At 36.8% G+C, this 13,862-nt stretch overlaps 3 protein-coding genes and 1 non-coding gene across 5 annotated transcripts in view; 3 read left to right on the forward strand and 1 right to left on the reverse strand.

The window, feature by feature from the left end:
- The window catches only part of LOC114941788 (uncharacterized), a 26,747-nt gene extending 19,653 nt beyond the window's left edge, over positions 1–7,094 (forward strand). Inside the window, exons 5-8 of the mRNA XM_029316917.2 lie at positions 523–1,451; positions 1,725–3,371; positions 3,537–4,589; positions 5,011–7,094. Of these exons, the coding sequence (XP_029172750.1) occupies positions 523–1,451; positions 1,725–3,371; positions 3,537–4,589; positions 5,011–5,280 (3,899 nt within the window). The 3' untranslated portion in view covers positions 5,281–7,094. The remainder of the gene's footprint in view (positions 1–522; positions 1,452–1,724; positions 3,372–3,536; positions 4,590–5,010) is intronic.
- On the reverse strand, positions 5,904–8,610 carry wmd (serine-threonine kinase receptor-associated protein wmd). Its single transcript, XM_029316921.2, has 5 exons — positions 8,256–8,610; positions 7,199–7,497; positions 6,881–7,110; positions 6,608–6,744; positions 5,904–6,529 (listed from the first exon to the last, which is right to left on the reverse strand). The coding sequence occupies exons 1-5, from the start codon at positions 8,368–8,370 to the stop codon at positions 6,318–6,320; spliced, it is 993 nt and encodes a 330-aa protein (XP_029172754.1). The 5' UTR covers positions 8,371–8,610; the 3' UTR covers positions 5,904–6,317.
- The window catches only part of LOC114941792 (uncharacterized), a 25,903-nt gene continuing 20,131 nt past the window's right edge, over positions 8,091–13,862 (forward strand). The window contains exons 1-2 of one of the 2 annotated variants that reach the window (XM_029316922.2): positions 8,091–8,634; positions 10,248–10,759. In XM_029316922.2, the coding sequence (XP_029172755.1) occupies positions 10,690–10,759 (70 nt within the window). In that variant the 5' untranslated portion in view covers positions 8,091–8,634; positions 10,248–10,689. Of the gene's footprint in view, positions 8,635–8,658; positions 8,816–10,247; positions 10,760–13,862 lie in introns of those variants that run through there. The other variant, XM_029316924.2, reaches the window with a different exon arrangement.
- Positions 9,572–9,644, forward strand: TRNAF-GAA (transfer RNA phenylalanine (anticodon GAA)). Its single transcript has one exon. It is a non-coding gene; the product is annotated as a tRNA-Phe (tRNA).

Raw genomic sequence — 13,862 nt, forward strand, 5'->3', positions numbered from 1 at the left:
GCTTTAATTTTTTACTTTTTTCGCATTCTTATGTAGTATGAATAATTGATATAAATGTATTTAAATGTTATTAATATCATTTATTCTTATGAGGAGAGAGTCGCGATCTCCTCAGTAGCACTATCTATCTAAAGAAGAAATCGCTCTTGCTAGTAGAACAAAAATATAAAATAAATTTAAGTGATCGAAGGATGAAAGTTGTTTATTCGAAAAATACGTTTCCTATTACAACTGAAATTTTGTATCTAGGTATATTAGTACGAATTTTAAGTCTTAAAATGTGAACGGATGTTTATTATAATATTTCATAATTTTTCCATTATTTAACGAACGATTAATTTCTATTTTATTTTAATTTTATATCGATATAAGAGAAATTTAAGAAAGGAATGTCAAATTGCTTATGAAAGTAAGAAACATAAAATACGTGCGTATACGTATATATAAAATTGAATGACGCCAAGCATTTGTAAAAAGGCTAAATTTTCAATAAAGCTAACTCGCTTGCATTTTTTGTATCAGGTATCTCGAGACCACGTCAATCCGTCAGCAGTCACAGCCTACCTACATCGAGCGACGTCATCTCCAGTGTTTTGACGTCCATTCCAGAGGTAGGAAGTCACGAGGGTCTGACGAGTCTCTCTGCAGTTTGGTCGGAGCTGGTACTCCAAGATATCGCTGCTACGGTGCATTCCGTGGGTCCCGAAGACAAATGTTGCACGAACGAGCAGCGTCATCCGGAGTGCTACGAGATGCGCGACGAGAAATTTGGTTGCGAACGCTATTGGCGATCGGTACCAAGTTTGACGGTGTACGGTTGTCAGTTCGAGACGAGAGAGCAGATGAACGGCGTCTCGGCGTATCTCGATGGTTCCGGGATCTACGGCGTCACCGACGACAAGCTGCATTTGCTGAGAACGTACGACGACGGCAAGGTGAATCCGAACGCCTGCAAACGATGTAACGAAACCGATCGGGACGCGCTCGATCAGCTGCATCAGGTTCTCCTACGCGAGCACAATCGCGTAGCGGAGAAATTGGCGGAGGTGAACGTGCACTGGGACGATTCGAAAGTGTTTCTGGAGGCGCGTCGCATCGTCGTCGCGCAGCTGCAGCACGTCACCTTCAACGAATACGTACCGGCGATATTGAGAGAAGCCGCGCTGGTCGATCCCGAGCTTAGACCGCTCGGGAACGGCTTTTACACCGGTTACTCGTCGTCCAACAAGGCGGGCACCTATCACGCCGTGGCTCTGACAGCTCTGCGTGCTCTCGCGTGGACGCGCGCCGATGGAAAAGACAGCATGGACGAGCACGCATCCGCGTCGGCCAGTCGTGTCGGTTTCGCATCTGCGTCGAATGCGGCTGTTTGGTCCATGCACGAGGCGCGGGATCACGGAGTACCTGGATATGTTCAATTTCTGACAGACTGTTTGGGAGAGACTGTTAAGGTAAGTTTCAACTATAAAGAACCCCGTACTAATTCAATGGAAAATGGCTTTCCGTCGAATTGTGACTGAATTTTTGAGATGTGCAGTTTAAGGCATTCCGATTAAAAGATAAATAATGGACAAATCTAAGCTAAATAACGGACAGCATATATGAGAAGACCGGTTGATTTTACCAATATTCAATTTGATGTAGGTTATTAGTGCGGGGTTCTTGAACCTAATAAAATCATAGGTGTGTTAAGTAATTATTTGAAAATTTGCTTCTCAACGCAGATTGAAAACTTTACGAATCTGGAGCGAGTAATGCGATTCGAACACGCGCAGCTGCTAAGCCGAATTTACATGAATCCAGAAGACGTGGATCTTATTGTGGGTGGAATCCTAGAAACTCCGGTCACTGGTGCCGCGGTCGGACCAACGTTCGAGTGTCTTCTTAAGAAGCAGTTTGCGACGATAAGAAATTCCGATCGCTTCTGGTACGAGAACGATATTCCACCGTCAGGATTGACGACGGCGCAACTGGCCGAGATCAGGAAGGTGTCTCTCGCTGGCATTATATGTGCCAACACGGATATCCGCAGGATACAGCCGAGAGTGTTTATCCGACAGGATCCATACCTGAATAGCAAAATCAATTGCGAGCAGTACGAATCGTTGAGTGTCGCGGCGTGGATCGAGGAATCGTTGCCACTTCCTGTGATGCAGCAAAATCTAATAAGCTCGAACGCGTACGAATCAACGCGATCCGTGCCGGAAATTAGTCCAGATGTACTCGCCGCCGCGGTGAAGAGAGCGGAGGAAGAGCTAATCGAGCGTAAGCAGCTAGAATACAATGCTTGGCTGGAGCAGAAAGTCGTCGATCCGAAATCGGCTGCCGGGACTGCGGCCAGTTTTTCCAAGGCTAACAAAGACGCTCTGCTACTTGCTAATTCATCTATCATGTACGAGTTGGCCACCAACGAAATTTTGAACAGCATACACGATCTTCGACGTAGGAAGCGCCAAGTCTTTGAGAATACGGAGAATGTCTTGGGATTTCCCAACGCAAACGAATTCTCCGATTTGCTGCAAAACGTTGACATCTCCGGCTTTCTGAATCATCATCATAAGCCGACCAATCACGAGGAGGTGCAGTGTCCCGTAGACGACTCTCCGTGCGACCCTACCACGCCCTATCGGACTTTATCGGGTCATTGCAACAATCTGCGTAGTCCCAGTCTCGGTAAATCGTTGACGACCTTCGCTCGCCTGTTGCCGCCCGCTTACGAGGATGGCGTTTCTAAACCGAGAAGCACTTCCGTTACCGGCGCACCACTACCGAATCCTCGAGTAATCTCCACCGTAATCCATCCCGATATCTCGAATTTGCACAATCGCTACACGTTGATGGTGATGCAGTTTGCGCAGTTTTTGGATCACGATTTAACCATGACACCCATACACAAAGGCTTCGCGGAATCGATTCCCAGTTGTCGATCGTGTGATTCGCCACGCAACGTTCATCCCGAATGCAATCCGTTCCCAGTGCCGCCGGGTGATCACTTCTATCCTACCGTGAATGTTTCGTCGGGCGCACGTATGTGTTTCCCGTCAATGAGATCGCTGCCGGGCCAACAGCACCTGGGACCCCGCGAACAGGTGAACCAGAATACCGGTTTCCTAGACGCGTCGGTGGTTTACGGCGAGAATTCTTGTATTTGTAACATTCTGCGCGGTTTCAACGGCCGCATGAACATCACGGTGAATACGAGACGCGGTAGGGATCTGCTGCCACAATCGATGACCCATCCGGAATGCAAAGCCCGGTCGGGCTTTTGCTTTATCGGCGGTGACGGCCGCGCTTCGGAGCAGCCGGCATTGGCTGTCATGCACACTATGTGGGTGCGTGAACACAATCGAGTTATGGAAGGCTTGCGGCAGGTAAATTTCCTCTTTTTTTCTTTTTTCTCTTATATTATGCTAATATATTTCCAATTAAAGACCATGCATGTGCAAAGAATAATAAAACTAAATAAAAAAAATTATATATAGATGAATAATTATAAATTTCTCTCATTAATATTTTATATATTATTTATTTAACAGACGAATCTCCACTGGGACGGTGAGAAGCTATTCCAGGAGACGCGACGCATTCTTAGTGGTATGCTGCAGCATATCACGTATAATGAGTTTCTGCCGAGGATCCTCGGATGGAATGCCGTTAGCCTGTATGGTCTAAAATTGTTACCTCAAGGTTACTATAAAGAATACTCGCCTACTTGCAATCCTAGTGTACTCAACGAATTTGCCACCGCGGCCTTCCGGATCGGCCATTCGTTGCTACGACCACATTTGCCACGTATGGACCGCAACTACCAAAACATCGATCCGCCCATTCTATTGCGCGATGGATTTTTTAATCCGGATATGCTTTATCAGGAAAATATGATAGACGAGATGATATGCGGTTTGATGGCCACACCGATGGAAACATTAGACCAATTTATCACCGGCGAGGTAACCAATCATCTGTTTGAGCAACATGGTATACCGCATTCTGGTGTGGATTTAATAGCCCTGAACATTCATCGCGGCCGCGATCATGGATTACCATCGTACAATCATTATAGAGCGCTCTGTAATTTGAAGAAGGCAACCACGTTCGAGGATTTGTCCAGGGAAATGGCGCCGGAAGTGATAGCTCGCATGAAACGCATATACGCTTCCGTCGACGACATCGATCTGTTTCCAGGTGGTATGAGTGAACGACCACTTCAAGGCGGTCTAGTCGGACCCACTTTCGCATGCATCATCGCCATTCAATTCAGACAATCGAGGAAATGCGATCGTTTTTGGTACGAGACGGATGATCCAAATATCCGCTTTACTGAGCATCAATTGGCAGAAATTCGCAAAACCACCTTGACCAAGGTGATGTGCGAGAACATGGATCATCAAATGGATATGCAAAGGGCGGCGTTTGATCTACCCAGTAATTTTTTGAATCCGCGTGTACCCTGTAGCTCCATGCCCCATATGGACTTTTCTGCCTGGCGAGAGACCAGACACGGTTGTCAAATTGGGGGGAGAAACGTCGCTGTTGGCGAGTCTGGCTTTCCCACACCTTGCACCAGTTGCGTTTGCACCGCCGAAGGCGTAAGTATATTTTCCAGATGAAAAGAAAGAATGCGTATGCGCAATTTCGTTTTAATTTAAATTTCAATAATCGATAAGCAGGAAAGCTTATCCATTACTTAGCCGTATGCATTTATTCACAATGAAACAAAAACATGATGAATTTAAAAGAATCTTTTTTGAGAATATAAGAGATATTAAAAATTAATAGTAGCAGAATCATTTAAAGTCAAATCGCGCATGTTTGTACCAAAAGTTTTACGTTAATAATATACATATATACATACGTGATTCCTCGCTAAATCTGTTTTGTTAGGACATGCTCGATGATCTTTATATCAATTTTTTCTTTTCTTCAAAGCATCGAGCACTTTATTATCATTCGAGTCATCATCTTAATCGCTAATGAGGTGCAAGTCATACATACATTTTTTTCTTTCAGACGCAATGTGCTTCGTTAAGGGTCACGGATTGCAACCAACTTTTACGAGAAGCTTCTCGAGAAGCAATCTTGCGCGACGACGTATGTACCGCTCAATGTGGTTTTGTCCTAGCAGCCACAGAGTCTTCCACGAGACTACAACAATTTACCACGCCTAGTAGCTCTGGTTTTCCCGGCTTTCCGCCACACACGAATAACTTGAGAAGTTCACCAACCCCGGCTTCGTTCAACGGTTTTAAACTGCCCGATCTTTCGCAGTTTATTGGCTGAGTCACAAGAGATGGGAAGACTTAAAACTCGTAACTCGTTTACTGATTATTGTATTGTATGCAGGAAACACACTGCCTCTTTCTTTTGAGAGACTGTACGACAATGCGATCCTAAAATATCATAACCGGTTGGTCGTGCTCCAGCTCAATACTTTAAAGAAAAAAAATACAAGGGAAGAGGAGAAAGAGCGAGAGGGCACGTCTTGAATGTAATGCAAGATATTTATCGAAAGATAAAAGATAGAGTACCTGTCGGCGTGTAAATATAGATGATAAGGCATAAGAATTTAATTTATCGGAGTAAAATGAGATCGCATCGTCGAAAAATAAAAGAGAGCAGGAAGACATACAAACGCACGGGATATGTAACTTTTCAAACGAGGAATATTGCGTTAAATAAGCGCATAAATGAGAAATGACGATGGACGACTCGCGATAAATTATCGTGTTGTATATTGTGGTAATGTTACGTTACTGCGAAAACTAGGATCGAAAAGGTACGTACAGGACATATCGGGTGAACGCGCGCCATGTCATGTACTGTGCGACACGTGTCGGCGCCACTTCACACGTTTTGATGATAGGTGGAATCGGCACAGAGAAATAAAAAATAGAAATAAAACGTTCGTTTTGAACTTGTCTTTCTTTCTCTTATTACATCTCTATGTAATTTTGTATTATAATAATGTGAAATGTATAATGTTAATAAATGTTAATTTCTTTTTTTTTTTCGTCGTTTTTTTTGTAATATAAATAGCGATCGTGCGCACATGTACCTTTACGGATCTTGGTTTTTCACTTTTAGTCTTGCTCATTTAAAAAAAAAAAACAAGACCTCGGTGAAGGCCAACGACTACTTTCTAAGAGGATACATTATTTACAGGGAATTTTATGCGGCAAACAATAGCCCATAAAAAAATATTCAACGTCTTTCATTCACAAGAGGTTCATCCATTCGATTAAGTTTGGTCCAATGTGGTTTTTTTTTTTGGACTTTTGATAAACATCCGGAAATTTTCTTGCTTCAGAGGTTTAAATTTAATTGGCAGGAACTTCTTGTTTATTAATCACCATGGTGGCGTTTTCTTGTATCACAGGCGTCTGTTCTATACAACGCCACAGTCCGTAGGTTTTGCCGATTATCGTCTGCCATAATCTCAAAGTACCGTCCTCGGATCCGCTGGCGTATAATTCACCGTCCGGTGAAAAACGTACGCAGTGTACAGGTCCAAAATGTCCTTTGAATGATTCTAAAAACACAAATTTTATTATATACATTACACGCACACATTTTATTAAAAAGGATTTCAAAACATGACAAATCTCACCTAGTTCTGCTCCTGTGCTGTAGTCAAACTTATACATTTTAAAGTCTTCCCCACCGCAAACAAACATACTACAATCTGGATGTAAGCTGGCACTATTGACTTGAGTTGGAACCGTAAATTCTTTTATCTTGGTTAATCTAAATTTAATAAATTCAAAACTTAATAAAATTGTATTTCCATATTATGTGAAAATGTATCATTAATTTTCTTTACGTCAATAGATAACAATAAATAATTTAATATTGTTTGTACAATAAAAGAAAATGTACATACTCTTTACTATTCCAGAAAGTAACGATATTAGAGTGAGTTGTAGTAATGATGCTTCCATCTTTGGATACCTCCATGGAATTTGGAATCGCAGGAAAATCTAATCTCTTAATCTCCTGTCCACTATTTCTGTCCCACACTCTCAATGTTTTATCATCCGCACAAGTAATCAAGGCAGAGTTATTATCAAAGAACGTGACATGTCTAATGCCATTTGCGTGACCTGAGAAAATCTATAAAAAAAAAATATATATATTACTTCAGGTGTTTTAATATTAATAATTTTAATTCATTGTTATTAGTTTATACAACTTTATTTACTTGTGGAGTTGCTTCTGGTTTATTAAGATCATAAATGCGCACAATCTTTTCATTAGAGCCAGTACATAGATAATTGGAGTCTGTACTAAAGTTGACTGATTTGACTATATGTTTGTGCTGAAAAGAATGAATTTCTTCTCCCTTAATCGCATCCCAAACTTTAGCATTGAAATCAGCTGCACCGGTTGCAGCTCGAGTAGCTTGTGGATTTAACGCTACACCCCATACTGCCCCTTTGTGTCCTTCAAATGTACCAATCCAATCTCCAGTATCCCCTTGTCGCAACATAGGTTTACCATCTGTAAGAAATTATTGCTCAAAAATATTTCATTTTATGTATTTATATATCTATACACACACACACACAATAAAAATACAAATATATATGTGTGTACGAAAGTAATTTATTTATAATAAATAAATTATATTAAGTAATATTTATTACACAAAATATATATAAACATGTGAGAAAAAATATTTCCAAATCAATATATTTTCAAGTAGATTTAGAAATATAATTTGTTATGTATATACACACACAATTATGTTACTATCTATTTATGTCTTAATAATTTAATATCCGAGAAAAACAAATTTCGTAAATATCAAAAAAAGAATTTTTTTTTAACTTTTTTAACTAATCTTAATTTGTTATTTTTCTTTTTCATTTTGTAGTTACATATGATTTGTTTGTGTAATAAGTTACATAAAGGGAAACCTTTTGGTCAATCTCATTAAATTATAATCGTCATCAAATACATTCTATCGATGATGTAATATGTTTACAGTAACAGGTAATCTTGTATGCGCGCAATTTGATCTTGAAATATATGTAAAATCCCTTCGAATTGCTTGGGCAAAGAGATAAATAAATAAGGATAGGAAGAGAGCACAAACACATGATAAAAAGAGCACGCGACATCTAACCTCGAAGTTGCGGAGCCTTGGATCGGCCGGAAAGAAGTGGGCCAAGGTGATCGAGAATCGAACATGCGATCGAAAGAAAAAAATCACAAGGTACGAGAGGACAGCCTTATCCCACACGATCTTACATTACCTTTGCACGCTGAAATGAGATAATATCCGGACTCGGTGACATCGGAAAAGGCGAGATGAACCACGGGCCTCGTGTGTCCGCTACACGTTAGAGGTGTTTGTCGTAGATTTGCCATCGTGTTATCGTTTCTTCCTTACTTACTTCTCACCGTCGTCGACGCCGCGCGTTCGTCCACGACACAGGTACTTGACTTGTTGTGTGACGTTTGACGTTTGTACGAAGAGCGAAAAGTCTCGAGCGACACCGCGACTTTATTTCTCCGCACACGCTCACTCGACTATTGGACCTGCCACGAACCGCCGTAGTAAGCGTACGAAGCTCGACTGGCTCGACTGACGGTCGCGGCGTCGACTGTACCGATCGCCACGTACCGGTACCGGTAAGTTCAGAATGCTCGTGACAGGAAGAGCGCCGCACGTGCGCGACCTCGTTCCTCCTTATTGTGTTGTCCTCGTATTTCTTTGTCTTTTTCTTTTCTTTTCTTTGCGTCTGCATTTTCATTTCTATTCTTTCTTTTTCTCCAAGCACCGTCATCATTATATTTGTGCGAGAAATAAGAGGTACGTGAGTAGAGCTCTCCCGTTCTAAATCCTTTTTTGGAAATATATATACATATTTATTTATTTGTTATTACAACATATATATATATATATATTTTATCATTGATACAACGAATACATTTTGCTTTTTTCTTTTCTAATATATGTAAAAGTTTGATATATATATATATATATAAATATATATATATATATATTTCTTGCTTGTATTTCCTTTAGACGATCTCATCTCCTTGAATTGCGACCATGAATTAAATAAGTTCTCCCTCTTTTCCGTTCCTATATAAGTATAACCTTAAATTACATTTCATAGATTGTACGTTTTTGTAACGTGCATTCACTATTAATTTGTAATTAATCGAAGGATGTGGAAGATAGAAATATCAAAGAGAATTTCGAATGCAAAATGTATAATGCGGATATAAATAAAATTATTCGTTCCAGAAAATCAATAAAAATTTCATTCTATATTATCTATCTTTATCATATAATAATTTTTCTTTTTATGTATCCATATTTTTTATAAATAATAAAAAAATCGAATATGATATATATATAATATTCAAATATAATTTTATATTTTACATAAACGCAATATATGTTAATAAATAGTTTCAGCATTATATTATTCTACGAAAGATGTTATCGAAAAAAGAAACACAAAAATATACATATACATGTATAATTTATATATTTATATATAATTATTTTAATTGTCAAAACAGAACTTTAGAGTGTTAACGATTATCCCTAGCATAAGCCGAAATAGCTCAGTTGGGAGAGCGTTAGACTGAAGATCTAAATGTCCCCGGTTCAATCCCGGGTTTCGGCAGCGGCATCTTTTTTTGTACATTGATAGCATATGTTTCAACGTGATTAGCAGGAAGCAACTTACGTTTCTTATAAATAAATTATTTAAGTTTTTTTGATACAAATAATATAATATACGCTCTCTCATAAAACAATCAATTTATGCGTGTGTGTGTGTGTGTGTGTGTGTGTGTGTGCGCGTGAGGGGAAAAAGAATTATTAGATTGTTTCCATTTAAGAGTACAAATTACAATATGTATATATATTGTATACATATATGATCAAAATAATTTTAAAGGCTTGAGAAAAATTATTGTTAAATAATTAATATATATCTCTCACAATTAATATAATTCTTTCTCTTCAGAAAGAGAGAGAAATTTCTCAAATTAAAAAGAGATATAAAGTAAAATTAGCGCTTAACTATGTGAATATTCGTGAATAGTATATAATAAAGAAATCTGATTGAATTTTACGAATCTTCCGTCCATATTATTCACGAATGAAAAAGTATCATCGTGAATACATATAATCTGATACTATAGCTTCAACATTTTTGTCTTAATTTCAAAAGCTTGTTATATACAAATGTACGCGTGTTTGATGAAAAATCTGTTTCGAACAGGTGCAGTCTAGTAGAAGCGAAGACGTAATGAAGTGGAAACGGCAAGCGATAAGTTCGTCATGCGCACTCGGCATGTGACTCGCGCATGCGTGGCCGTGCGAGGCTCGCCGCGACGATTGACAGCGATTGGTCGCTTTCAGTCCGATTCTGACGTGCGCGGCGCGAGGATGTTGAACGTTGCGGTTAGTGTCAGTGGCTGCGCTGGCGGCCGCGCTTATCTATAGGGTAAAATCCGGGTGAAAGCTACTCCTTTCGCAACGGCAGTCACAAACCGTCACGCGTCTCAAAGGCTTTTATCAATGTCGACGTAAAATAAGGCATAAGACGAGGAACGCGCCGATATTCTCCTTTCGCGGTGGTCGCGGTAAGCCGCCGCGACGCGACGTTCACGTGTGTTTTGGCCCGATAGACCGGTACACCGAATCTCACAGCCTCCGAAACGATGAGACTCCCGCGGATGTTACTCGTCGTTGCCTACCTGCTGCGCTGTCACATCGCTCGTTCGATAGCCGGTGAGTAACTGTGTATAAATATATATGTATATATATATATACATATAATATGAAGCGTGCACTTGCCGTTTCAAATCTGTAGTTCTCTCATTATTGTCGAAAAGGAAAATATTATTTAACACTCTTTTCCTTTAATGTTTAAAATTATATATATATGTATAGATCTTTGAGTATTTTAAAGCTTGATGAAGAGAAGATAAATTGTTTATTTTTTAATTAAATTTTGCTTATGTCAAATATTTAAAAATTAAACATTTTTAAGGAAGAAATAATATTCTTATAAGTATATTTAAAAAATTTCCTTTCTTACAAAATACATTTAAACAAACACACAATAGGTACCTATATTATTAATATAATTTATTAAGGTAGTACATTCTTATTTATTTTGTGGTGTTATATAATATTATTTATCAACATTATTTATATTTTATGTACGATTATATAATAATATTATTATTTGTATAAGATTAATATATATTAATTTAAAGAGGCAAGAATCTTATATATACTGACGATATTAAATAAAATTTTATTGATATTTTTAATATTTAAATTTTAAAGTATTGGAAATTTAGGATAAAAATCTATCGATAATTGGGTATGATGTAAGCTGTATTATGTTATAACATTGCTTCACTCTACAGAACAGTCGGCGAAATTCGGCGCGGATTATACGACATCGCTGCTAGTCGTAGATAAGGCGCTTAGCACCGCTCCGTGGTACATTTACAAACGCATTTTCAGTAATCGCGACACACAAATCCGCTTATGAATTCGCAATAATCGGGGCGCTTTCGAGCACGTATTCTCGATCAAAGATTTCTATGATTTATCATTTGCTCAACTCTTGCTCCGCTATCATTCGCGATATTACACGGGAAACTTGTATCTAAAAATGTATTCGCAATACACGCACACACAAATGAACAGACAGACAGACACATGTATAATGACAATGATATAATAAGATAAGAAACAGAGAGAGAGAGAGAGACAGAGATAAAATTTAAGTCGTGGACACATTTTTGTCTAGTTTGCATTGAAAACATTTGATATTTATTTTCTATACATATATATGTATATTATATCTTATATTTTGATTGTAGAAAAATTATAAAGTTTAAATGCAATTTTATTAATAATTTTTTATCTAAAAAGCTTTTGTGATGAATCTATTTTTCTAGAAGCTGTATAATAACTAACAGAGTATGTTTATAGCTTACAAAACTTGAGATAATATTTGGTAAAAAAATATTATAATTTTGTACATTACAAAATTCGCATGATATTTATGTGAAAGGTAATTGATGTTTATTGATTAGCAATTGATAAATTAATTGAAATTGGAGTAAGTTATTTTTTTCTTTTTTACAAAGAAAAATAGATCTATACGAAAAATTTTCGAAATAATTTTTTAATAATATGTTAATAAATATGCACACATTCATATTTTTATAACTTTTTATTTGTTGTATATCAGTAACGCGCGATCCGCGATAATATTTCATATAACTGACACCTGCGCGCTTTACTTTTATAATAATAATACTAATAATAATAATGACGATGATGATAATAACGCACCTTGCAAATTTATATATTTAAGTATTTTTCTTTTCTTTGATGTATTTATATGCATGTATGCATGTGTGATTTACATGTGTATCAATTAATATAGTATCGAGGAAATATTGTTTAACGAACGGAAAAAGGTAAACAACAAATTCTCCTGTTTTCTCTTATACATCCTCTTTTAGCTTTTTTAACAAATCGGTCCTCTCGATAACAGGATGGCCATTGGAGGATTCTTTTGAAATCGCGAACAATAGGTTCTCGTTAGCAAGGTGTCTGCTAAAGCGTCATTAATTCATTGAATCAACTGCGTTGCTTTATCTGCATTCCCTTCCGTTGCTTTTTGTTGTCGAATAAAATTAATCGCGAGATAACATGATCCCGCAATTAAAAGGTGTTAGTTCAAAACAATTGTTTTGTATTATGTTATTAATATGGCATATTGATTAATTTGTGTTGTCAATATCAAGTTGGACTGTTCACATACTCATAAAACCAGATTCTATTTATATAGATTACCGTGTGACGATTTTAAAATCTAATTTAAAATAATAATGTAAATCTAATTTAAAGTACATATCTTAATTTGATTTATGATGTTAAAGATAAGAAAAGAGACAAGAAAAGAAATCATTTTCACGATAAATATATACTAAATATTAAATAAGTTGCTCAAATAATTCAATCCAAATAAGAATTAATCAAATGTGACACACAAATAATATTACAAAATTTAATACATTTTTTTATTTGATTCCATTTTATAAAGAATTTTACAGTGACGTATTTGCAGAATTATGAGCTAGACAGAGAGTTTATACAGTTTAAATGTTTTGTAGAAGTTTATATATATGTGTTAGTAAAAAGCTTATTTATTTCAATGAGTATAAAAATATTTTTTCACATTTATTTTTGATTTGATTATAATTCTATAATAGAACAGCTATTAACTTTTCAAACATTTTATTAGCGTGGAACTAATTCATAGATAAAAGGAAATAAAGAGATTGTTATTAATTTCAGGATCGAGCTTATACATTTATATATATTGATCACAATTTTCCAATCTAAGGATTTCAGTTTTTCCGAGAGTTTTTCTTGATAAAAATAATTCTCCTTTATCTCTTTTTTTCCCCGAATACAAATAATATTTATAAAATTTGAAATCGAAGAATAAACCTAGAAATAAATAATAATCTGTAGAAAATATAAGCTTTATACATAAAATGTTATTCTTTTAATTTAATTTCAAACAAATAAACACATAAACTAACAGATTTGTAACTAGATAATTATAAAAATAAATAATTAATGTAAAAATTGGAATTTTATGTCTTTTCATAGTTTTAACTAGAAAAAAAAATCGATCTAAATCAATCGAGTTTGTGAGAAATTCGCTAATAAACGTATATATATATAGTATGCATATACATATGCAGAGCTATTGCAAGAAACATTGTTTCTTTTTAACTGATTGTGAGACGCGTATCAAAGAAATATCTTTGGTTTTGGCTTTACACAGATACAT

The sequence above is a fragment of the Nylanderia fulva genome, unplaced genomic scaffold (genome assembly GCF_048542155.1).
Source record: "Nylanderia fulva isolate GAGA-0341 unplaced genomic scaffold, ASM4854215v1 Scaffold3, whole genome shotgun sequence".
NCBI classification, from domain to species: Eukaryota; Metazoa; Arthropoda; class Insecta; order Hymenoptera; family Formicidae; genus Nylanderia; species Nylanderia fulva.

Coding starts and splice junctions, on each gene's coding strand:
- wmd (XM_029316921.2), bottom strand. CDS start 8,370: ATGGCAAATCTACGACAAACACCTCTAACGTGTAGCGGACACACGAGG. Junction 7,498..8,255: donor TCTCATTTCAGCGTGCAAAG/GTAATGTAAGAT, acceptor AATTTCTTACAG/ATGGTAAACCTATGTTGCGA. Junction 7,111..7,198: donor AACCAGAAGCAACTCCACAA/GTAAATAAAGTT, acceptor TTTTTTTTATAG/ATTTTCTCAGGTCACGCAAA.